This window comes from Jaculus jaculus, chromosome 12, assembly GCF_020740685.1.
Source record: "Jaculus jaculus isolate mJacJac1 chromosome 12, mJacJac1.mat.Y.cur, whole genome shotgun sequence".
NCBI lineage: Eukaryota > Metazoa > Chordata > Mammalia > Rodentia > Dipodidae > Jaculus > Jaculus jaculus.
Window position 1 is genome coordinate 47346312 of NC_059113.1, and position 22003 is coordinate 47368314.

General features: G+C 41.9%; 2 protein-coding genes across 5 annotated transcripts in view; one reads left to right on the forward strand and one right to left on the reverse strand.

Annotated features, from left to right (window-relative positions):
• Angpt2 (angiopoietin 2) overlaps positions 1 to 14895 on the reverse strand; it is a 61772-nt gene extending 46877 nt beyond the window's left edge. The window contains exon 1 of the mRNA XM_004663163.2: positions 14235 to 14895. Coding sequence (XP_004663220.1) covers positions 14235 to 14522 — 288 coding nt within the window. The 5' untranslated portion in view covers positions 14523 to 14895. The remainder of the gene's footprint in view (positions 1 to 14234) is intronic.
• Mcph1 (microcephalin 1) overlaps positions 1 to 22003 on the forward strand; it is a 248849-nt gene that overhangs the window by 139641 nt on the left and 87205 nt on the right. The window lies entirely within an intron of this gene.

Consider the following 22003-nt stretch of genomic DNA (forward strand, 5'->3'; position numbering starts at 1 on the left):
ACTCCCTCCTTCCCTCTCTCCCTCTGGATGAGAGCAGAAAGGGCAGGTTTCGGGGACAAGGTCACAGCTTGACAGATTGTAATGAGTAGCAGGTGAACACATGTCCCCCCCCTTTTTTTTTTGAGGTAAGGTTTCACTCTAGTCGAGGCTGACCTAGAATTCATTCTGAATTCTCAGGGTGGTCTCGAACTTAAGGTGATCCTCCTACCTCTGCCTCCTGAGTGCTGGAATTAAAGGCATGCACCACCACGTCTGGCAGCACATGGCCCCTTTTTATCTCTACCTTTCTTTTCTATCTCTTTAGTCATCTGTTGTCCTTACTTCAACATACTAATCTGATTGTAACCTTGGGGGGAATTCATTCTGTCTGTCCAGTACTTAAAGCTACTGAAACAGTCTATTCCTTTAAAGTTCTCCATGGGCACCTCAGGAATAAACACCAACACCAACCATCAGCATGTTCCCAAGAGCAGAGTTCACCAGTGACTAGGCTACTCTTGGAATTCATACCACACTGCTTCTAAGTCATTCTCACTGTACAGACTCCAAAGATAACAGTACACAAAACACAGCACATGGGTCTGGCCAGTGGAGAAGTACTAACATGTTACTTGCATAAATGAGCATACATCCCCATGGGCTAGTCCATGGGTATGTGCATTGTGTTGTAGAATGACCACCACCCACCCAAACGGGGAGGGTCACATTTTAATATGTACAGCAATGTGGCTGAGCCATAAAATAAAACCAAACATAAGTATGTACTGTGTTGTTCTGCTTATATGAAATTCAAAATGTGGCTAAACTGACCTGTTGTGGGCAGTACAGGGCACAATGAAAGTTAGCCTTGAAGTGGAAGACAAGGAAGGGACAAGAACCACCAGCAGTGCTGAGTACCCTCTATCCCGAGCTACATGGTCATCGCATAGACACATGCAAGTTTTAAATATGCAGCAAGTAGGCATTTGGGGTGGGCTGATTGCATCCTATTTAACCTATACCTTGGGGTGGGGGAGAAAAAAAAAACCTGGGTATCCAAGGCTGTCCAGTCAGCAGAGCTGAGCAACAAGAATAGGTCTCTGTTCTTTAAGGGCTGTTTTGTACTTCTTTATTCTTACCATACCGTCTTCAAGAGAGTGACCCTTCAGTCTTGAAAACTCATTTGCCTATTCATGAATTCCTCCCCACCTCTGGAAACCTCATCTGTCTGTTTTCTCCAGACCTGACTAGTTGTCCCTTTCTCCCATGGTCATGTGGATCTTATAAAGGCCAGGCTGGGTCATGTGGAAACTTAAATTCTGAAGGTCCCAGCATCCTGCTTATCAGTTTAGGTCCAGTGTGAGGGAAGCAGTGAAGTCCAAGGGAGGAGAAGACACTGACTGGCCTCTGTGGGTTTCAGTCCCTGCTGTGCCATCTTCTGTCTTGCAGACTTACTTCTTAGCCAAACAGAATCTACCATGAATGGTCGCCTCTCTGCTTCCATAGTACTCACTTTTGCTTACTCATGGTGATAGAAGTGCTTTGGAATTGACAGTTACGTGCAGTCCTAGGATGGTGGGTGAAATCTGTCATGTGTCCTGAGCCACACAAGAGGACATTCAGACTATTATCTGAACCTGCTGAAAATCTACCTTGTCATAGAAAATGAAGAGAGAGCATCATAGCCTTGCCACCTATGTACCTCATGGTGTCTTCTGGAGTTGCATTGCTTCATCCCCAGAGGGAGAAAACACCCTTGCCTTGGATGGCTGTAAATTAAATAGGACACTAGAGCCACATACTGCACTCCTGGTATACTTTCCTTGCTACCCTCGTGGCCTGGGTCTGGCATCCATATCCTTATTATTGTTCTTTTTTTTTTTTTTTTTTTTAATGTGGAAGCCAGGTTTGGTAATGCATATCTTTTATTTATTTATTTATTTTTGTTTAGAGATAGAGAGTGAGTATGGGCATGCCAGGGCCTCTAGCCACTGCAAAAAAACTCCAGACACATGTGCCACCATCTGGCTTTACGTGGGACCTGGAGAATTGGACCTGGGTCCTTAGGCTTCGTAGGTATTTGCCTTAACTGCTAAGCCATCTCTCCAGCCCAATATTGTTCTTTTTGATTCATTCTGAATTTTTTAAAAATAAAATATGGAAAGCATAAAAAAGGTGTCTGACTAAGGGAAAAAGTCAGGTATGGATTTGCTGTGCTTATTACCCAGAAGGGAGCCATGTGAAAACTTGGGCAGTTTGTCACATATCACAAGGGGATTGTCACTAGAAGGGATGGCATTCAGATAAGTCTTGATTTTTAATCTATAACATTTGTTGTTTCAACTATCACCACTTTTAAAAACATGTTACTGTAAGGTTTTGTCAAAATTATGCTTATCAGAAAATCCTGTGAATACTTTATTATATTAAACTCAAATAGGTTTTCTAAGGAAAATTGAAGAATCTATTTTATAGTAGTTAAAAATAATAAGGGCCAGGAGTGATGGTGCATGCCTTTAATCCCAGCACTCAGGAGGTAGAGGTAGGAGGATCATCATGAGTTTGTGGCCACCCTGAGACTACAGAGTGAATTCCAGATCAGCTTGGGCTAGAATGAGACCCTACCTCAAAAAAACAAAATAAAATGATAAATAATACAAATAATAATAAAGAATTTTATAAACAGCCCTCAAATGTTAAATGCAAATAATTAGCTTGGGGTTAGAATGTGATAGTTTTATGTTACCTAGAATGCTGAATATATAATATAATGTATTCTTTCTAACAGTATTTTTGCACCAACATTTCCCATTAAGAAATCCAGTTTTGGGCTGGAGAGATGGTTTAGCGGTTAAGCGCTTGCCTGTGAAGCCTAAGGACCCCGGTTTGAGGCTTGATTCCCCAGGACCCATGTTAGCCAGATGCACAAGGGGGCGCACGTGTCTGGAGTTCGTTTGCAGTGGCTGGATGCCCTGGCATGCCCATTCCCCCCCCCCTCTATTTCTCTCTGTCACTCTCAAATAAATAAAAATAAACAAACAAACATAAATCCAGTTTTGCTGGGTGTGGTGGAGGATGCCTTTAACCCTAGCACTTGGGAGTCAGAGGTAGGAGGATCACCAAGAGTTCAAGGCCATCCTTGGACTACATAGGTCAGTCTGGGCTAGAGCAAAACCCTATCTTGAAAAAACAAAATAATAGTAATAATAAAAAGAAAGAAAGAAATTCAGTTTTTTTGTGCACAGTTCAAGGGGACTGTAGACTGTCAGTATGCTAATTGACACATCCTTCAACTTGTAATATATATGGAATGATGTAGTTTTATCTTACATAATAAATCCACTGTATATATTTTTCTGTTAATTAAAAAAAAAGAAGCCTAGTACATTCAGGGCATTTTCAGCAACATCTGTATGTAATAACTATTCTAGATTCCAAAGACTAGATAGTCTAATAAAACTCAGTACTCCAGTTATCTTCAGACTAACATCTATCTTTATCCAGTAGAAACCAAGAATTGATGTCATATGTTAATTCCAGAAATTTAAAGGCAGAAAAGAAAAATAAAGGGCTGAAGAGATGGCTTAGTGGTTAATCGCTTGCCTGTGAAGCCTAAGGTCCATGGTTCAAGACTCAATTCCCCAGGACCCACATAAGCCAGATGCACAAGGGGCACACACATCTGGAGTTCGTTTGCAGTGGCTGGAGGCCCTGGCATGCCCATTCTCTCTCTATCTATATCTGCCTCTTTCTGTCTCTCTGTCTATCACTCTCAAATAAAAACAAATTAAACAAAAATTATTTTAAAAAGTGCTTTCAGAAACCCAGAGAGAATGCTACTTCTCCAGAATACTACATCTTTTCCACCCAGACATGTGGGTTGAGTGGCTCATCTCAAGAAGCCTGTTCACAAGGTAGTGTGAGACTGCCCGTTAACATTAATTTAGCTCCAGCTTTGCTTAAAAAAATGCAGAGTACTATGGCACAGAACCCTCCAAAGCTAAAGGAACAAATATGCATTTAAAAATAAGGGGTTACCATCTTAATAAGATCACTGTGGGATCTATGAACATAATGGGAGCAAGGCAGGGCAGGTACAAGTAAGGAGTCATGTAGTGCCCATTTCTGAGGCACACACACACTTCTGCAGAAAGGCCCTCAGGTGATATGCAGGATAAAAACATCATATGCGCATGCTCACAATTCCCCTGCAGAGTGTAGGAAGGGAATTCAGGATCTTAACAGCAGAAATGTAGAGGTAAGGCCACTTAATATGGTAAGCATAAGTGGAACCAAAGTCTCTAAGCAATATGAGCTCTAGTATCAATATTGTTAATAAATTAATGTAATTGTAGTGCTGTGATTGTGAAGTAGCTTAGTTTCTGATAAGCCTTGGTGCCTGCTTTCTTGTTCAAAGCACATAAGTGTCCTAAAATGTCACCATGTAAGTCATAAAGCCTGTTCGATTTTCTAAGGTACACAGTGGTGGTTGTAGCCAGTCAGTTAACTTAGTTGAGGAAAGCAAATGGTTACTACAGTAATATGCAATTAATTCTGCTTATAAAAATCATTAACTAAACAAAAGAAACTAGTCTGGAGGAGGACATTTGTGTGATTCTAAGTACATGACACCTGTGAGAGACACATCTGTGGGGACAGTAAAGCATCAAGGACTGCCAGATACTGGCAGGGCACTGAGGGTTTTTAGGTCAGTGAAAATGCTCTGTATGATACTACAGTGGGGCATACATGTCACTAAACATTTGTCCATACCCACAGGATATTATCAGGAGTGAACCCAGTGTACATCGCGCACTGCAGCTAGTAACTGTCTTAGTGTAGGTTGCCCAGTGTGAACAATTGTACCCTTGGTGTGGGTATTGATAATGAAGGTGCTGTTCAGGAAGCATATAGGAAATATCTGTGCTTTCCTCTCAATTTTACTGTCAATCTGAAACTGATTTTGTGTGTGTGTTATAGGATTTTTTTTTTTAACTAGTTATAAAAAGGAACAAACAAAAGAACAGCAAGGGATGGAGAGATGGCTTAGCAGTTTTAACTGCCTTTAGGTGCTTGTTTGCCAAAGCCTGCTAATGTTGGTTCAGTTCCCCAGTACCCATGTGAAGCCAGAAGTACAGTGTGGTACATGTGTCTCAAGTTTGTTTGCAGTGGCAGGAGACCCTGGTGTGCCTGACCTCTCTTTCTCTCTAATTAAAAAAATAATAATAACTTAAAAAAAAACAGCAAAATGTATTTACTTTGCAGCTTTGGATTGTAAACTGGCTCCTTGCATTAAGGTCTTCTGATGGTTGTATGATAAACCCTAAGGAGGTAAACATCAAAGGAAAATCATGTAATGATAATAGTATGGGCTTGGTATGTTTTTTTTTTTTTTTCTGATATGTCTAAAATTCTCTGTTCTCTTGGTATAGAATGTATCTATTTACATCCTGGGAGAATATATGTCCTCCCCTTGCCTGAGTCTGGCAGAATTCCTGGAGCTGGCTCCAGCCAGAAACAAAATGTCTAAAAAATTATTAATGTTTTCACCTCTTTCTTCTTCCTTCTGATTGGTGGTTTGATGACCCAGAGGCCCTCTCAGACAGAGAGTGGGAGCAGTTTCCCAGCCCCTGCACACACCAACTTGGAATAGAAAGACTAATATTAGACTAAATGGCCTTGAAAGTGGAGTATAACTCAGATAGTTTTACCTTCTTGCTGTGAATCCATGAATAAGATGCTTTTGTGACTCATTTTCCCTTTTTGGCTATGGAACATAACTCCCAGGATATAAGTTGAGCAAATTCACTAGGATGCTATTCTTGGTGGCATACAGAGGTGATCCCAAATTCAGGCCTAACCCTCCTGCCAGGAATTTTCTGCAACAATCAAAGTGAGGATACAGACATCTATGCTGGAGGTCTCAGAATTCACCTTAGGGCCTGGTGCTATACATGCTGGGACAGTCCCAGTGAGGATACAGATGTCTTTCCTGGAAGGCTCAGAACTCAACTTTAGGTCTGGTGCTATAGATTCCAGGCCTTCTCACCAGACTGAACACTAGACCAGGCCAGGTATCTGATGGTGTCACGCAACCCCCCATCAACCAAGCATCAATACCACAAGAATATCTGCCACGTGTTCTAGATGGAGTATGACAAATTGGAGAGAAGGAAAACATAGAAAGTTCCTTTCATACTTCATTAATATTCTGCCCCCAAAAGGCAATAACAATGGTAACTATTCAGTACACAGGGATCCATTGTTTCTGAGACTTTGCTAACATGATCAATCTATTTCCCAAGAGCTTTGTATCTTAGTGGCTCTTCCCTTTAAAAAGTTCTGTATTTCTCATGAATAATTATAAAATTATATATTAAAATGTTGGGTTATATTTTGTAATTTTACTTATTTGTGAGTATGAACAGGTGCACCATGGTCTCTTTCCATTGCAAATGAATGACCATCTGGCCTTCTGTGAGTGTCTGGAGCTTGAACCTGGGCCAGTAGACTTGGAAAGCAGTTGTCTTTAATCACTTTACTATCTCTCCAGCCCCTGAGTTATATTTTAATGTATATTTTAACTTGGTTTCCTGTTGATTTTTTAAAATATTGAATATTGACTTAATACTTTCTAGAGTCATTAAACTGATTCCAAAGGCAATTCACAGATGTGTGAAAGGCTGCTCAAAAGCAGAACTGAGGCTGAATTTGAAGCAAATTAATTACCATCCACAGCACCCTGGGAAGGGGGTGGGGCAGCATCTTATTCATGGATTCACAACAATTGGTTCTGGTTGAATTGCAAAGATAATAGCTTTCCTGGTTGAAGGAGTAATGCTAGTAAAAGGGTTAGGCTCACTTCTGGGGAGATTTTTAATAGGTTTCTCATCTTTTATCAACTGGTGTTAGCCAGGATTAGAACATGAAAGGTCCTAATTTCATTGGGAAATAGCTCATTAAAATATTAATTTAAAGACAACCAGCCAGCATCCCTGACCTACAGTTCAGATGCTGGAAGACAGAGTTCCTCCTTGATTTCAAACAAGAAAACAGTCATTTTAGTCCCAGCAACTTGTTGGAGCCTTATCCTATGAACATTGCCCAGGTGCTGATGTTATTTCCATAAAACCATTCAGCTTTATACTATTCTTGTCTTAATTACTCATTTAGTGCTGGTAGCCTTGCTGTGTTGGTTGTGTCCACGCTGCGGATGCTAGAAGGCTTCTACAGTCACAGTGGAAGGAGAAGCCACTGAGCATTTCCTGAAACTGAATAGTGTTAATAGTGTTGGTCTGAAGCTGTTGACTGTGAGGTGCAGAACCTTTCCTTTCCCTACAGCCATTTCCAGAAAGAGCTGTGACTGGATGTGCTGTTCCAAGGCCTTCCCTCTATGCTTTCTCTTCCCTATCATGTACAGTGACTTGTTTTTATTCATTTGAAATGCAAAGTGCAGTTTCCCATCATTACTTGGCACAGAAGGTATTCCCAGTTGCCTTTCCCACAACTTTGCCATCATCACACAGAAGGATGGCACATTGCACCTGTGTGCCTTGATAGCAGAGTTGTCCACCATGCAGCCAGGAATTGCCAAATATACTCAAGGCCCATGGAGCCATATGTGATGGGCATCACTTCTATAGTTGTCTTTCCTTATCAGCTAGGTTTCTAAACCTCTCAGGTTTATGTCCTTTTTTACCTTTAACTGATAATTAAATTATTGAATAGGACTAGCACTATATATATATTAAAGTATATGCCATATGTTTTTAAATATTCATGCGTAGATATTCATATATAAATTAATTTTAACATTTTTCTTTTTTTAAATATTTTTTATTTATTTATTTGAGAGAGAAAGATACAGAAATAGGCAGGTGGAGAGAGGGAGGGAGGGAGGGAGAGAGAGAGAATGGGTGCAATAGGGTCTCCAGCCACTGCAAATGAACTCCAGATGCATGCTCCCCCTTGTGCATCTGCCTTAACGTGAGTCCTGGGGAGTCAAACTGGGATCCTTTGGCTTTGCAGGCAAGCGCCTTAACCACTAAGCCATCTCTCCAGCCCAATTTTAACATTTTTTGAGACAGGGTCTCATGTATTCCTGGCCTCAAACTTGCTATATAAGCCAAGACACATTAAATATTAAGACAACATCCTCAAGTGCCTACCCCATACACACACCCTAGCATCTAGAACAAACACTTGGTTACTTGGAGGTCTTCAGTGTGTGTGTGTATAAATATTTTATTATTATTTATTTTATTTATTTGACAGAAAGAGAAGGAGAGAGAGAAAAAATGGGTGTGCCAGGGCTCCAGCCATTGCAAACGAACTCTGAATGCATGTGCCCCCTTGTGCATCTGGCTTACATGGGTCCTAGGGAATTGAACCTGGGTCCTTTGGCTTTGCAGACAAATGCCTTAACTGCTAAGCCATCCTGCCAGCCCAATATTTTTTGAACAAATAAATGAACTTCAGTGGCTCCAATCCTGAACCAGAAACACCCAAGAGTGATAGGGCTCCAGCGATACATCAGTGAGCTAAGAAATAACACAGCACTTCCACATAAATCCATATTCATACATTCCTTTCATCTGTGTGCACCATCCTGCCAGCTGTGGCAGGTTCCTTTGTAGCCAGAGGAGGGGTATGTGCTTTTCTTCTCTAAGAGATCCCCACAACATCTAACTTACTTAGTACATAAGTGTCAATACACTGGGTACATGTAAGGTATGTATTGAGCATGCCTATCTAGTTATAAAATATGCAAATAACTTTAAAGTGAGTCAGTACTAACACCAATCCCATTACCCCAGCCCAAGTTGTAAGGAAAGCCCTGTGGAAGATGAGGGGCTCACTTTATGTCAGAAGAATTCTCAAATACAGGAGAAAATTCTCCTCATCAGGCTCCTTCACATCAAAAGAGAAAAAAAGACATCATTTAGCTGTACCCTGTTTATCAGAGGATATTTGTGCATTGCCAAATAAAACCTGTTTTGAAGGGTTTATCCCGCTGAATAGGTTGACTAACATAAAACACATACATGGATAGAAAGACAAGAAAGAATGTATTTTTTCCTTTAATTTTCATGAAGTAATAAAATATCTGAAATTTTGAACAAATGATTTAGAACTAGTCTGCATGAGACTCATTGTATCTACTTAGGACTTTTTGCATCTACCCTCTTGATCTCAACTAGGGAAATCCTCAAAACTGTCTGGGTTCTGAACTCATTTGATGAGCGGATATGGAAAGATGTTATAACAAGCACCTCATACACTGCCTTCCTTACCTTAATTAAGTCGCAAGTAGCCTCACCCACCCTCTCCTTCTCTCCTTACTCCTGTGTACAAGTGCTTGTATACACACACAGTCTGTAATCTATGTGCTACTTAACTTTACCCCTCTAATTTTTTTCTCTTTTTCCCTTAGTTCTTTCATGCAGATTCTTATATGTCACTGGTGAGCCAAGAAGTATTTTGATCATGGTATAATGCCACTGTACATGTTTTAATAAGGAAAGCCATACCTTCTTATATTAAAATGTCTATCATAAAGGGCTAGCATGAACCCTTCAGTGCTAAACCAACCTCAAAGAAAAAGGCTGGATATAAGGGAAAAAAGGATCTTCATTCTAATTTTTTTCCCTGTCATTTTCATAGTTTTACTTTTTAAAAAAAAGCATTGCCTATGTCTTCCTTCCATTATAATTTTTGTAACTGCCCATATAGTGGTAGGATTGATTGGAACTATTGGTTTATTTTTTAATTTAAAATATAGAACTTGGCTGGAGAGATGGCTTAATGGCTAAGCATGTGCCTGTGAAGCCTAAGGACCCCGGTTCAAGGCTTGATTTCCCCAGGACCCACATAAGCCAGATGCACAAGGTGGCACATGCATCTGGAGTTCGTTTGCAATGGCTGGAGGGTCTTGCGTGCCCATAATCTCTCTCTCATTCTCGCTCTCACTCTGTCTGTGGCTTGCAAATAAATAAATAAAAATAAACAACAAAATAAAAATATATATAGAACTTGTTTTATAGACTAAAACAAGGGCCATGGGCTATCTTGTATGTGAGACCAGCATTATCTGCCTCCAGCTACAAGGACTGGCTTACAGATGAACTTTGGGGCTACAACCCATGTGTCAGCTGTAAAGAGCCATAGTAACTAAAACCAACAGACTTTCAAGTCCCAGCTTTGAGACTATATGGATTGTTGAATGATTCAACAGGAAGTAACACAGGGTGGAATTCCTTCCCTATTTCTAGGCTGCAGGCTGATCAGCTCCCACAGGGAGATGCCTAAACAGTAATACAGTATGTGACAAGACCTTGTTTGATTAATATTATGTCAAACAATCAGTAAACATTTATTTTCTCTTATGTTCTGTAGTTAGCATGTATTATTATGCTACATGCCATACAGTAGTTACATGCTCACTTTAACAGCACAAAGTGCCCATTGCAAAGGTACAGGCCATTTTATAATGAAACTTTTCAGACCTCAATACAGTGAACTTCCCCTGCTATAGAAAAATGTTTCCTCCTCACCCCTTACTATAATGATGTTAGTATACAATGAATATAATAATTGCAATTGTTTCCCTGGGGCTTTAAGAAGAGATTTAAGCATCTTTCCTAACTGCACAAAATTTGTTCTAATCCTGAACACACACACAGTTTCCAATTCAAGATGTAACTCAGGGACAGAGCCATAGTTCTACTCCAAGCTGCAGAGGCCAAGGGCCGTGAATATCATGGGAGCCTTTCTCCTTTAGTGAACCAGGTTGTCTTTTGTTGTTAGTTTTTAATTATCCCACTAAGGAGTGTTTTGTATATCCATGGTACAATATGCATGTATGCTCACACAGACACACATACACAATCCCCTGTGTCGGGGTAAAGAGGGCCTGAAGGGTGAGCTACTCTCTGAACCTTTGCCATTTTTTTCCCATTGGCAGTAATTAGATTTAGGAAAGGGTAGCTGTCTTGTTCCCTCTGCATCAACAGATGACTTGTAGCTCACAGACCTTATAAAAGGACACATTATTATCATTTTCAAAGAAAGAAATGGATCACAGTTCTTGGTCTATACTTGCATTGTTTAAAAAATAATAAGAGGAATATGGCAGAGGAAATGTTTATATCCATTTGATAGGCATTAGTTTTAGTTTTCCAGTCATTCTGTGGCTGTGGCTACAGAGTTCGTAGTTGTTTATACAATATAAGGCACTCAGCAGTGTGAACTGGTTGTTTATTTCCTTTTCATATTTCCTCTTACTAGAAAAATATATATTTAACCTGGAAAAACACAATGTGTACTGCTGTTGGGAGTGTGTATGAAGAGCGTATAAAATCAGTGGGACAGAGGTTTCAGCATAGCGGCTAAGTTGGTAGCATGTTTGAAGAGTGTGTAAAAACCACTGGGACAGAGGTTCAGCATAGCTGCGGGAAGCATAGCAATTAGTGGGTCACCCGGTGAGATAGGGTCTGACAGTCGGGAATTTATCTTCTCCATGATTAACCACTCCATAGAAAGCGAGTCTTCCCCTGTACTGTTCCATGCATGCTCTGCACACTCATTCAGAACTCTGACACTTCCTTTGCATGACAGATTAAAGGGGCAGCGTGGGATCCTTTGATGATGTCCAAATGGCTTCCTTAGTTTGAGCTCCCTGATCTACGCTCGCCACTCAGAAACTGAAATACTCTTCAGTCCCCTTAAAACTAACCAGAAACCTCATCTTACTTTCCTTCCTGACAAGTTTTAAAACTTTCAGAAGCTTAATGGTTGTTGGGGGATGGGTCATGTGTGTCATTTTTAGTGTTGATTAGAGAGAAAGGAAATATGAAAACATAAAAAAGCAAACAGCCTAAAAGAAAACATGTCAAACAATGAAACAGAATTATGCTTTTTCTTTCTGTGATAATCTATAAGTAGGTGTTATGTTGTGCTGTTGGGTCTTTTAATTACAGGGCTTATCTATCATCCCATTAGACATTATTTTCTTCCTTAGGAGAAAAGCAGTATTTATTATTGCAGGTGCCAAAGTGTGGGGTAGAAAAACAATCAGAGAGGCTTGCATGTAATCATCCCAAGTAGGTTTCATATTTACTTTTTGCTTCTGTTTCTAAGCCAGGAGCCCATAAACCAAGCCAATGAGTGGCAAATTGCCTTTCTCAGGTGCACAGCTCAAAGATAGAACAGGTGTTGAGAGGAGCAGGTGCCCTGCTGATGAAAAGATAAGAATGAAGTCACCATTGGTGATGGTTCGCTCAAAAGCTGAAGAAGGGCTTTTGAAACGCCACTGTGTTACTGTTCAAATATTTACTAATGAGCCCTGGGAAGGAAGAAATTATGGCCACCCAATGTTCCTTTTCTAAGCACTGTCTGGAAGCCCCATGAGAGCTTGGTTTGTCTGAGAAGGAAACCCAAGCCTTTCTTATGAAATCACAGGAATATACAGCCTTGCCCTGGGCAAAACATTCTTTTACTTTTCCTGGCTGTTTATCTTTACAGAGGACTTGGTAGTGGGCAGATTAGAGTGTTTACTAGATCAATGTGCCTTCCTCCCTCTGCTGGACAACTCTCCTCCCCACCCACCCACCAACCCCACCTGGGAGGATGTGGGAGGTCCTTGAATGTGAGCATGATCCATCCCAAAGACGTGGAAAGATAAGCACTTTGCCTGCCAGGTATGGGGCCTTGTGTAGCTGCACACTTTGAAGCTGGTGGTAGAAGGTGCACAGCTGTGAGTGTAGAAACTTTAAAAAGAGTACATGTTAGCAAGGGGAAAACCCAGGAGAAAGTACCCAGAAAGAGATATAGACACTTCCCAGGACATGTCTGTCACATCATCTGTGTGTGATGGGTCTTTTGGGCGGTTTGTGTTGTTTTCTGTTCTTTGATTTTAAACAACCTCTTTCTCCATGGGAACACTCATTCATTTTAGACTCGGGGTTCATTTGCCTCTTCTCTAAAGGTATTGTACTAATGAGAAACAGATTAGGATCCCAATCCTGAGATTTAAGATAAAGTGTCTTAACCAAAAGTTTACGGGGAAGTGGAAGACAGAGGAAAAAAAAAAAAAAATGATGCTGTTCTAGAGAAGCATTTTGAATGAAGCTCACTAACTTGGTAGTTTTGTTGTTATTGTGTTATTTGGAGGTAGGGTCTCATTCTGGCCCAGGCTGACCTGGAACTAACTATGTAGTCTCAGGGTGGCCTCTAACTCATGGCGATCCTCCTATCTCTGCCTCCCAAGTACTGGGATTAAAGGCGTGTGCCACCACGCCTGGCTTAGTAGAGATTTTACATGGGTTTCAGCAACCACCTTCTACCATATAAATATCAGAATGTAATGTCATTGCTACAATGTTCAGCGATTCATCTGGTGCTCTCATATTTTGTTTAAACTTCCTGTGGAATACATATGTTTCATATAAAGAAAATTTCAGGGTCATTTGGGGTTTTGTAGAAAATGATCATTTGTGAAAGAAAAACAGAACTTTCAATATCTTATTTTGGTTACGCTGTCTATAAAAAGGCCATGAAAGAGGGATCATCACAAGCCCTGAGAACAAGCTGTCAGACCTTTCCGGCATGGCATAGCTGGAACATAACAGTCCCGCATGGGGACGCATTCAGGGCTTCTCCCTGGAACCAAATGGGGGCTGCAGCACCTTTGAGACACTTGCAAAATACACCCCCCTTCCAGATGGCCAGCGCTCCGCAGTGGAGCCCTGAGATTCTGAGAAACATAAGGTCAGCTTTATTTAATTTCCTCTCTTTTACCAAGAGTCAAGATCTATTTTCGTAAAGAAATTCAGGAAATTGGTAAAGCATTTGACTCTGCCCATTAAGTGTCAGTAATTAGCATGATTGTCACGTTTTTCCTGGCTCCGTGCTGCCCTGCTCACTGTCTCCCTCAGTTGCCCACGACCCGCTGCAAGGTCCTGGCAGTGGGTATCACCCAGCTCCATAGACTCACACAAAGCAGTCTACAAGATCTGCAGGGAAGCGCACTTCCCCTGCTCACTAATAAAGATTCCCAACTCAGAGATTTCTGAACAGATTCAGACATTCTTTGCAAATGCCTTTTGTCAGTCTTCATTCCAGGATTACCACCACCCCCACCCCTCCCCACACACAAAAGAAATGATCCTTCATTCAAGGGTGCTTTCAACCACTGCCTGCAGTCCTGGGCTGCTCTTCCCTGCTCCTCTCTTCCCAGAGCCAGCCTGGCTCCCTACCTTCATCAACCACTGGGTGTTGTTCTCCATGATGTTCTCCAGCACCTGCAGCCGCTGCACTGAGTCATCATAGTCCAGGGGCGCATCCCTCTGCACAGCATTGGACATGTAGGGGCTGGAGGAAGAGCGGCAGCTATCCGTCTCTGGCAGCAGGAACGTGTAACTGCAGGGCCCGTGCTGGACCTGGTATTGCCTTTTCCCTGTGCTGTCCACACTCTTCCGAAAGTTATTGTAGGCTGCGGCCAAGACAAGATCACAGCCCAAAGTAAAGAAAACAATATGCCACATTCTCTCTCTTGGGGTAATAAACTGCGGGTTCAACAAACTTCCAGACACATGTGAGTCCCAAGTCCTCAGCTGCTGTCTAAAGAGCAGGGTTGGGCTGCATAGCCAAGTCCATCAGTGAGAGTCCTCCTTTCCTCCTGTCCCTGCAGCAGGCTCAGTTCCTAATGCTGTCTTCTCCCGGGGTCCTCAGTGAGCTGTCACACTGCTGGGGGAAGAACAGTGCTGCTCACTCTGGAGGGCTGCCCTGGCTTTCCTGACCAGCTCCCCTGACTCTTCGTTTCTTCCCCAGATTCGACAGTGTCAGTATCCGAATCAATCACTTTCCTTTCCTTATATGATAAGTTGATAAGGGCAGCCAGACATGTGTAGCCAGCTGCTCCGCCCCCTGGCTCACGTGCTGTCTTCCTGGAGGGGGTCACTAGCTCGGAAACAGGAAAAATCAGAGCCACAAGCTAGCAATCCCCGCAGAGCTGGACACTACAGAAGCCCTTTGGGAGTGGATCAGACACAGGACCCCTGTGTGTGTCACAGGCAGGCACCACCCTAATTATTTCCTAGAGAGAGCTTGGGACTCTGTTGCCTGCAGCTCATTTTGTGGCCTAAGCTGGCAGACTGAGGTAATCACTTTAATTTTAAAGCACAATGAAAGTTCCTGTTTTTTCCTTTAGGAATAAAAATGCTACAAATATGTCAAGACTTCAGTTTATTTTTGTTATTACAAATAAAGAGGGAGATGTTTGGTTCTTGTAAACTCTGCCTTTTCAAAGGGAAAAGAATTACATTAGTATTAGTTGAAGTTTTAACTGTCAGCTAAGTTATGCCATACGTGCTAGCAAAGTCTGTTTCTGAGCTCTGGCATGTTTATTCTTTAAAACAAAATTTCCACTTAAATACCCATTGTGGACTGATTTAAAGTATATTAAGTTGCAACAGATAATTAGAATTTAAATAAAAGTATACTGAGAGTGGAACACATAGCCCTTTCCTTTATTGTATCAGAACTTTTGCCCTGTAACATGTTATTAAACAAATTAGTCCCATTTGTTGGATTCAAGCAGATCACCCCCATTTTTTTTTTTTTTGTTGTTGTTGTTGGTTTTTTTTTTGTTTTGTTTTTGTTTTTGTTTTTCCAGGTTGGGTCTCACTCTAGCCCAGGCTGACCTGGAATTCACTCTGTATTCTCAGGGTGGCCTCGAACTCACAGCAATTCTCCTACCTCTGCCTCCCGAGTGCTGGGATTAAAGGCATGCCCCATCACGCCCGGCTTACCTCCACTTTTTAATTAACCTTTAAATGCTATATCCATAAAAGAGGCTTCACTAACTTCCAAGACTTCTAGTTCTGTGTCTCCTTAAATCCTGTAAGTTACTTCCTTTAATAACTAAAACTTAACACTTCAAAGATTAGCAGTGCACTGCCTCACCAGTCCCAGGATGCGCAGGGAAAGAGCTGGGAGCCATGCTGTCATCTGGTGATATCTCAGTGCTCAAGGGCAGTTGCCCCATGAGTGGCATAATTTCTGGTACGCTGACTTCATGAACAGAATCTACTCAAGAAAGCCAAATACTGTTGTACATTATGCAAGATGGACTTACAGGGGAAGTAAGAATTAGGACTCCAGAGTGTAGGTGAATCTGAAATTTGCATAGTGAGTTATATTTTCGTGCTCTCTGGTTTCAGGTGACCTAACTATGTCTTCAAAAAAAAAAAAAAAAAGTCCATACAATAAATAGACTAGCTGCCTGGGTCCTTATTCTGAGGTCCATGGGTAGAACCCAGGGGGCCCATGAAAAGAACATGTCTTTATTTTTTACCACACTGTAACTGAAAAACAGCTTTTTCTTATCAGTAGTTAACAACCCACACTTTCTCAGCAGTAGAAATCATATATATCTTGCTGACATCTCAAGCAATTACTTCTACTCTGCACTGCATTGTCATTGGGCATACCCCTAGATCTTAGTATTGTTTGAATAAAGTTTGATGTATCATCTTCTGAGAAGGGGCTCAGAGGCTCCATAAATTCCTAAAGGGTCCTGGGGCTCAGTACAGCCAGAAAGAACTGGAGCTCTGGAGGGACTGTAAGTATTAGAGGGAGTTCAGTTTACCATGAGCTGGATCCATGATCTTCTCTAAGGGATCAGAGTAAATAAGACATCCCCACTCACTACAACTCAGAGGAAAATGCTGGGTCTTAAATATGAGCCTGGGTACTATGTGGCTTCAGCAAAGGCAGACTCCTCTCAGCCTTCATTTCTCTACATGTAAAATGGCAACCATTCTTTCTTTGTAAAGTGGTTCAGATTATGGTGGTGTGCAATAATAGGCATAACTTAATCATATAGTTATATTAGAATATTAGGCTCTTTTATTAAGTGGAAATGCTTTCTCTCTCCATTGTAACTCATCACTCTCTGTTCTTCTCTAATTATGTGTGAGGCGGGAACATTGAGTTGTAAATTTTTTCTATTTTTTGTTCTGGAAAGCATATTTGAAGGCATTAATATTGTATATGTGGCTTTAGGAGTCACTCACTTGTCTTCCAGGAAAGTGGAGTGGTTTCATAAGAAGGAACAGGTTTGGGCTGTATGTACAGATGGGTCAGTGGTTAAGGCGCTTGGGTCAATTGCCCAGTACCTATGTAAAACCAGATGCACAAAGTGGTGCTTGTATCTGGAGTTCATTTGCGGCAGCTGGAGACCCTAGTGCACCCATTTCCTCTCCACCCCCACCTCTCTGCTTGCAAATAAATAAATACAAATATTTTAAAAAGAAAAGGAACAGGTTCTGCTGGGCATAACTGTGAAGACTCACATCTGGGCTTCTGACCTGAAGGAGCTCAAGGGCATGTAGGGAAGTAGACCCACAGACAAAGGGATGTGAGCATACATAGAATGAATTGATACCTGCTCTTGGCGATACTAAGCCTGAATTCCATGCACTTGACAGGGATACTGTCTTCACTCATCCCACTCAGAACATGGAAGGAGATGCTTTTTGTAGATTCTAAGATGGACATTATTCAAAGTGAAGAGTCATAGGGAATTCTGTATAGACCAGGATTGACAAATGTTTGTGTGAGGAGTTGGACAATGGATACTCCAGCTCTGTGGACATCCTTCCTTCATGAATGCAGCTACAGGACAGTCACCATCCCTGGACCACTCTTCACCCATGAGCACAGCTGTGCACCAGCATGGCTGTATTCATGGAAAATTGAAGTGTGAGCTTCTTGTCATTTCCTACTCATGAAACTTATCTTTTTGGTACATTTTCAACATATAAGGGTATAAGAGTCAATGCCCAGTATGGTGCTACACTCTTGTAATCCCAACATTCAACAGGCTGAATCAGGAGGGTTGCTGAAGGGTTGAGGCCAGCCTGGACCACATAGTGGGTTCTAGTTCAGCCTGGGCTACAGAGTGAGACCCTGACTCAAATCAAACCAGGGGGCTGGGGAGGTGGCTCAGCAGTTAAGAGTTTTCTTTTTCTGCATAAGAACAAGAACACTTAGAGTTTAGTTCCTAAGTACCCAAGGAGACTGTTATAACCCCAAACCTGGTGGGTGAGGGGGATGGAGCAGACACTGGAGAATCAGTGGGGCTTGCTGAGTTAAAAAATTTTTGAGGGCTGGAAAAATGGCTGAGCAGTTAAGATGCTTTCCAGCAAATGTAAGGGACTCAGGTTGGACTCCCCAGTACCTACGTAAAGCCTGATGCACAAGGTGGCCCATGTATCTGGAGTTCATTATAAATAAATATATATATATATATATATATATATATATTTTTTTTTTTTTAATGGCAACTCTAGGTTGAGTGAGAGACTCCGTTTCAAGGAAATAAGCAGATGAGCAAAAAGAGGAGGACTCCTGATGTTTTCCTCTGGCCTCCACATGCATGTACACAGGGTGCCTGTATATATCTGCACATACATGTGTATGCATTACATACATCATATTACACACGTATGTGTGCACAAATAAGCCCACAACCTAAAGAACATCAGAATCATTAGTGGCTCACACCCACACATATGAGCATATGAGTTAGCACCTGAAGGCACTTGCCTTGGAGATGGGACATGGTCAATGAGAACACTCACTGTGCAGGGCACAAGCAATGTGAAAGAGAGGACTTTGCTGATCTGTTCATCTTGTGAGCGCTGATGCACTTAGATGCCTGCCAGGGTAAAAGACTTGTGGCAGGCTCGGAATGAAAGTGCCACTGGGAAGCTGGATGTAAATGCAATGTAAGCAAGTGCTGAGTGAGTGACAAAAATATTGCAGGTTGGACTCGAGAAATTGCTCAGCAGTTAAAGACACTTATTTGTAAAACTTGATAGCCTGGGTTCAATTCCCCAGTACCCATATAAAGTCAGATGCACAAAGTGGCACATGTGTCTGGATTTTGTTTGCAGTGGCAGGAGGCCCTGGTGCACTCATTATCTATCTGCCTCTTTCTCTTCTCTCTCTCTCATAAATAAATAAATAATTTTAAGGGAAATGTAGGACAGATGGCACAAGCAGGAAAGACATGCAAAGGGCCTGATGTCAGAACCCTAGGTATGCTGTACTCACTGACCACCATCGAAATGCCCCACAGGAGGCCTTCACAGGATGCTGCCCCAGGGTGGCCAACAGTGACTGAAAGGGTCAATGTTTCCTATTCTGCCTGATTTATAAATAAATGTACCTGTTCAAGTTGCTTAGGAAATGTCCATGGCCCCTACCATTGCTTGGGGTTAAAGACTCAACACATTAGGGCTTCACTGTGGTTCTCCTAGCTGTTTATTTGTCATAGGCGTGGCTTTTCCTCCATCACTTGCTGACAGGATAGATGAAGGCAGAAGAAGACACAAGCTGGGGAATATTACAGGCTTTCAGAAGCTGCCCGCCTGCCTGCCCGACCATTTTTCCCCCTTTCCCTAACAGTTGTGTGGAACAGCTGTTCTGGGAGCTATTTGTTTTCCTAATGATGTTTGTTTTCTGCCCATAGTGCATGTCAACAGCTGAAACTTCAGAGGCTTCATTAATCCTTTGTAGATTTGTCTCACATTCTCATTAAGCCATTTGATGACATCAGAAAGACTCCCCAAAGTAAGTAGTTCACATTACAAAGACCCTTCTTCACCACAGCCCCTTGGTGTCATTTGACCCTGTTGAGCCAAGACCCCAACACATTGGTAAAAGCTAAGGGTCTCTCTGGGATGTGGCCTCTACCCCCCTCCACATCCCCAGGAGCATTGGTCAAAGGTCACAACAATCCCCTGCTATGGGACCATGGGCTTAGAGTGGTCATAAGCCTCCAAAGGTCCCAGGTCACCCAGCAGATCATTTGCTCTGACACCAAGAATGCCTGCTTTCAATCAGTAAAATGTGGGATGGCTCCCACATCACCAATGCCCAATAGCAGTTGTGAATAAGCCCATGTGGCTTCTACTGTTATTCAGTGAGTCAGGTGGCAACATGTCAGTAAAGTCATTCTGCCCTTGGTCAGATCATTGGGTACAAGTGAGCCCTCCCACTTGACCTGTGGGAGTGCTACCCCACTGGGTAAAGCCCTGACCATACACCATAAGGGGCACTTTGCAAAATCTTGTCTTATCCAAAACTTCCAAGAGTGCTGAGACACTGACATGCATATAGTTCCCTCCCTCTAGGGTTGTGTTTAACAAGGATGGGCAGTCTGCCTGAGCCAGTTTCCTGTCCTCATCCCCACCAGGAGCAGTGAGTCCACTCTCCTCATTCATCAAAGTCATGACTATCTGCAGGCCCAGGCACAGTGACTGGAGCAGGCATTTTTAGCCAGTGTGGCCTTAATTTTGGAAAGTGCCATGTTGGTATATGAGGAACGCTTAGTTCTGAATTACCCTAAGAAGTGAAGCTAGGACACTGTGTTTTTGCAGATGGACAGGCACTCAAGACTATCGGGCGCCTAGCATCCTGGGTCTGGGAGACAATGGAGAGACATCTTGGCCATCTCTCCTGCTGCCCTTGGCGTCTTTAGAATGGAGGAACTAGTGTACATGTTTATATACACAACTTAATGTTCAGTTTGCAGGGGATAGACATTAAACTTGTCAGAGAAAAAGTTTTTTGTTTTTTTTTTTCACTACTCCACCAAGGAAGCAACCACGAAAAGAGAGTGGGGAGAGAATATCGCAGCCTTCTAAAAGCAGGAACCCATGAATGATTCCTTGACATGCCTCGTTCCTCCTCCATTATGGTGAACTGTATTTGGAGATCACAGAGGCAGACTATGACCACTGGCAAAAATGTCAAGAGCACAAAATGCCACTTCATAAGACTTGTATGGAACCCAGAATCTGGAATGCTGTGTGATAATTTCTAGCCGTGAAGCTGAGAAAAGCATCAGAGGAAAGCCCCTTGAAGTCACTGTTATGACAGCGTAAAAGAATACACACACACATGCATAAACACATACGGCAGCTTCTGTCCCTATCAGCAATGAGAAAAGCAAGGCTCAGGTAGGAAGACAAGAATTCTGCCAGCCAAGTATACCCATGTGTTTTTGTTTTTCACTAATGGTAATTATTCTAAGGAGAATTTAAAAAACAGTAATTTTTATCCCTGTTTTAACATGGCAAAATCCAACTTCCTCTGGAAAACATGGAGACTTGCCATTTGGTACTGGCTGTCACCTCTGTTCAGCCCACATGCTTCCTAGTGACAGATTCCATTTTACAGCCAGAGTCTTTGTGGCCTTGGGCTACCGGAGCTGAGCTGCTGAGTGGTGTGTGAATGCTCACCAAGATTGTGTCAGTATGGCAGATCTGTGGTCATTCGTGCATGGGACTGAAGATGCAAACTAGTTAATAGGTGCATGTAGTAAATCAAGTGGTCACTAACCTGGCCAGTCCAGAACCCCTGGAACTCTAGCAGAGATCTAAATATATCATTGAGCTGCACACATCCTTTGTACCTATACGTTTGCTTTTCTGGCTGCCATAACTCTTTTCTACTTGTTGCTTCAACTTTGTCCTAGATACACAGCATGTTAGGGTTAAGGCATCCTGAAATCTTTGTGATGGCTAGTTTTGCCCAACTTCCTATTCTCATTGGAAGTGTGTGTGTGTGTATTTAGGTATGTTTGCTGTATATGCTATGTATATATTCTCATTGCATATATGTATGTATATGTGTATATGCATTCATGTATGCTTGCTGTATATATGATAAAATAAATTTACATATATAATATGACATAAAATAATTTACATATATATAAATCAAATATATATATAGCAAGCATATACATTATATATATGCATATATACAATGAGAATATATACATAGCATATACAGCAAACATATATATGATGTATAAAATCCAATCTAGTATATTTAGAGTACAGTAAAGTCATCTGCTTAGACTTGGGCACTGGCTCCACAGAGTTCACCTCTCTGAGAGGTTAGGAAGTGAATATTTTGTTAAAACCCTTCTCGACTTGCCAAAGGAGAA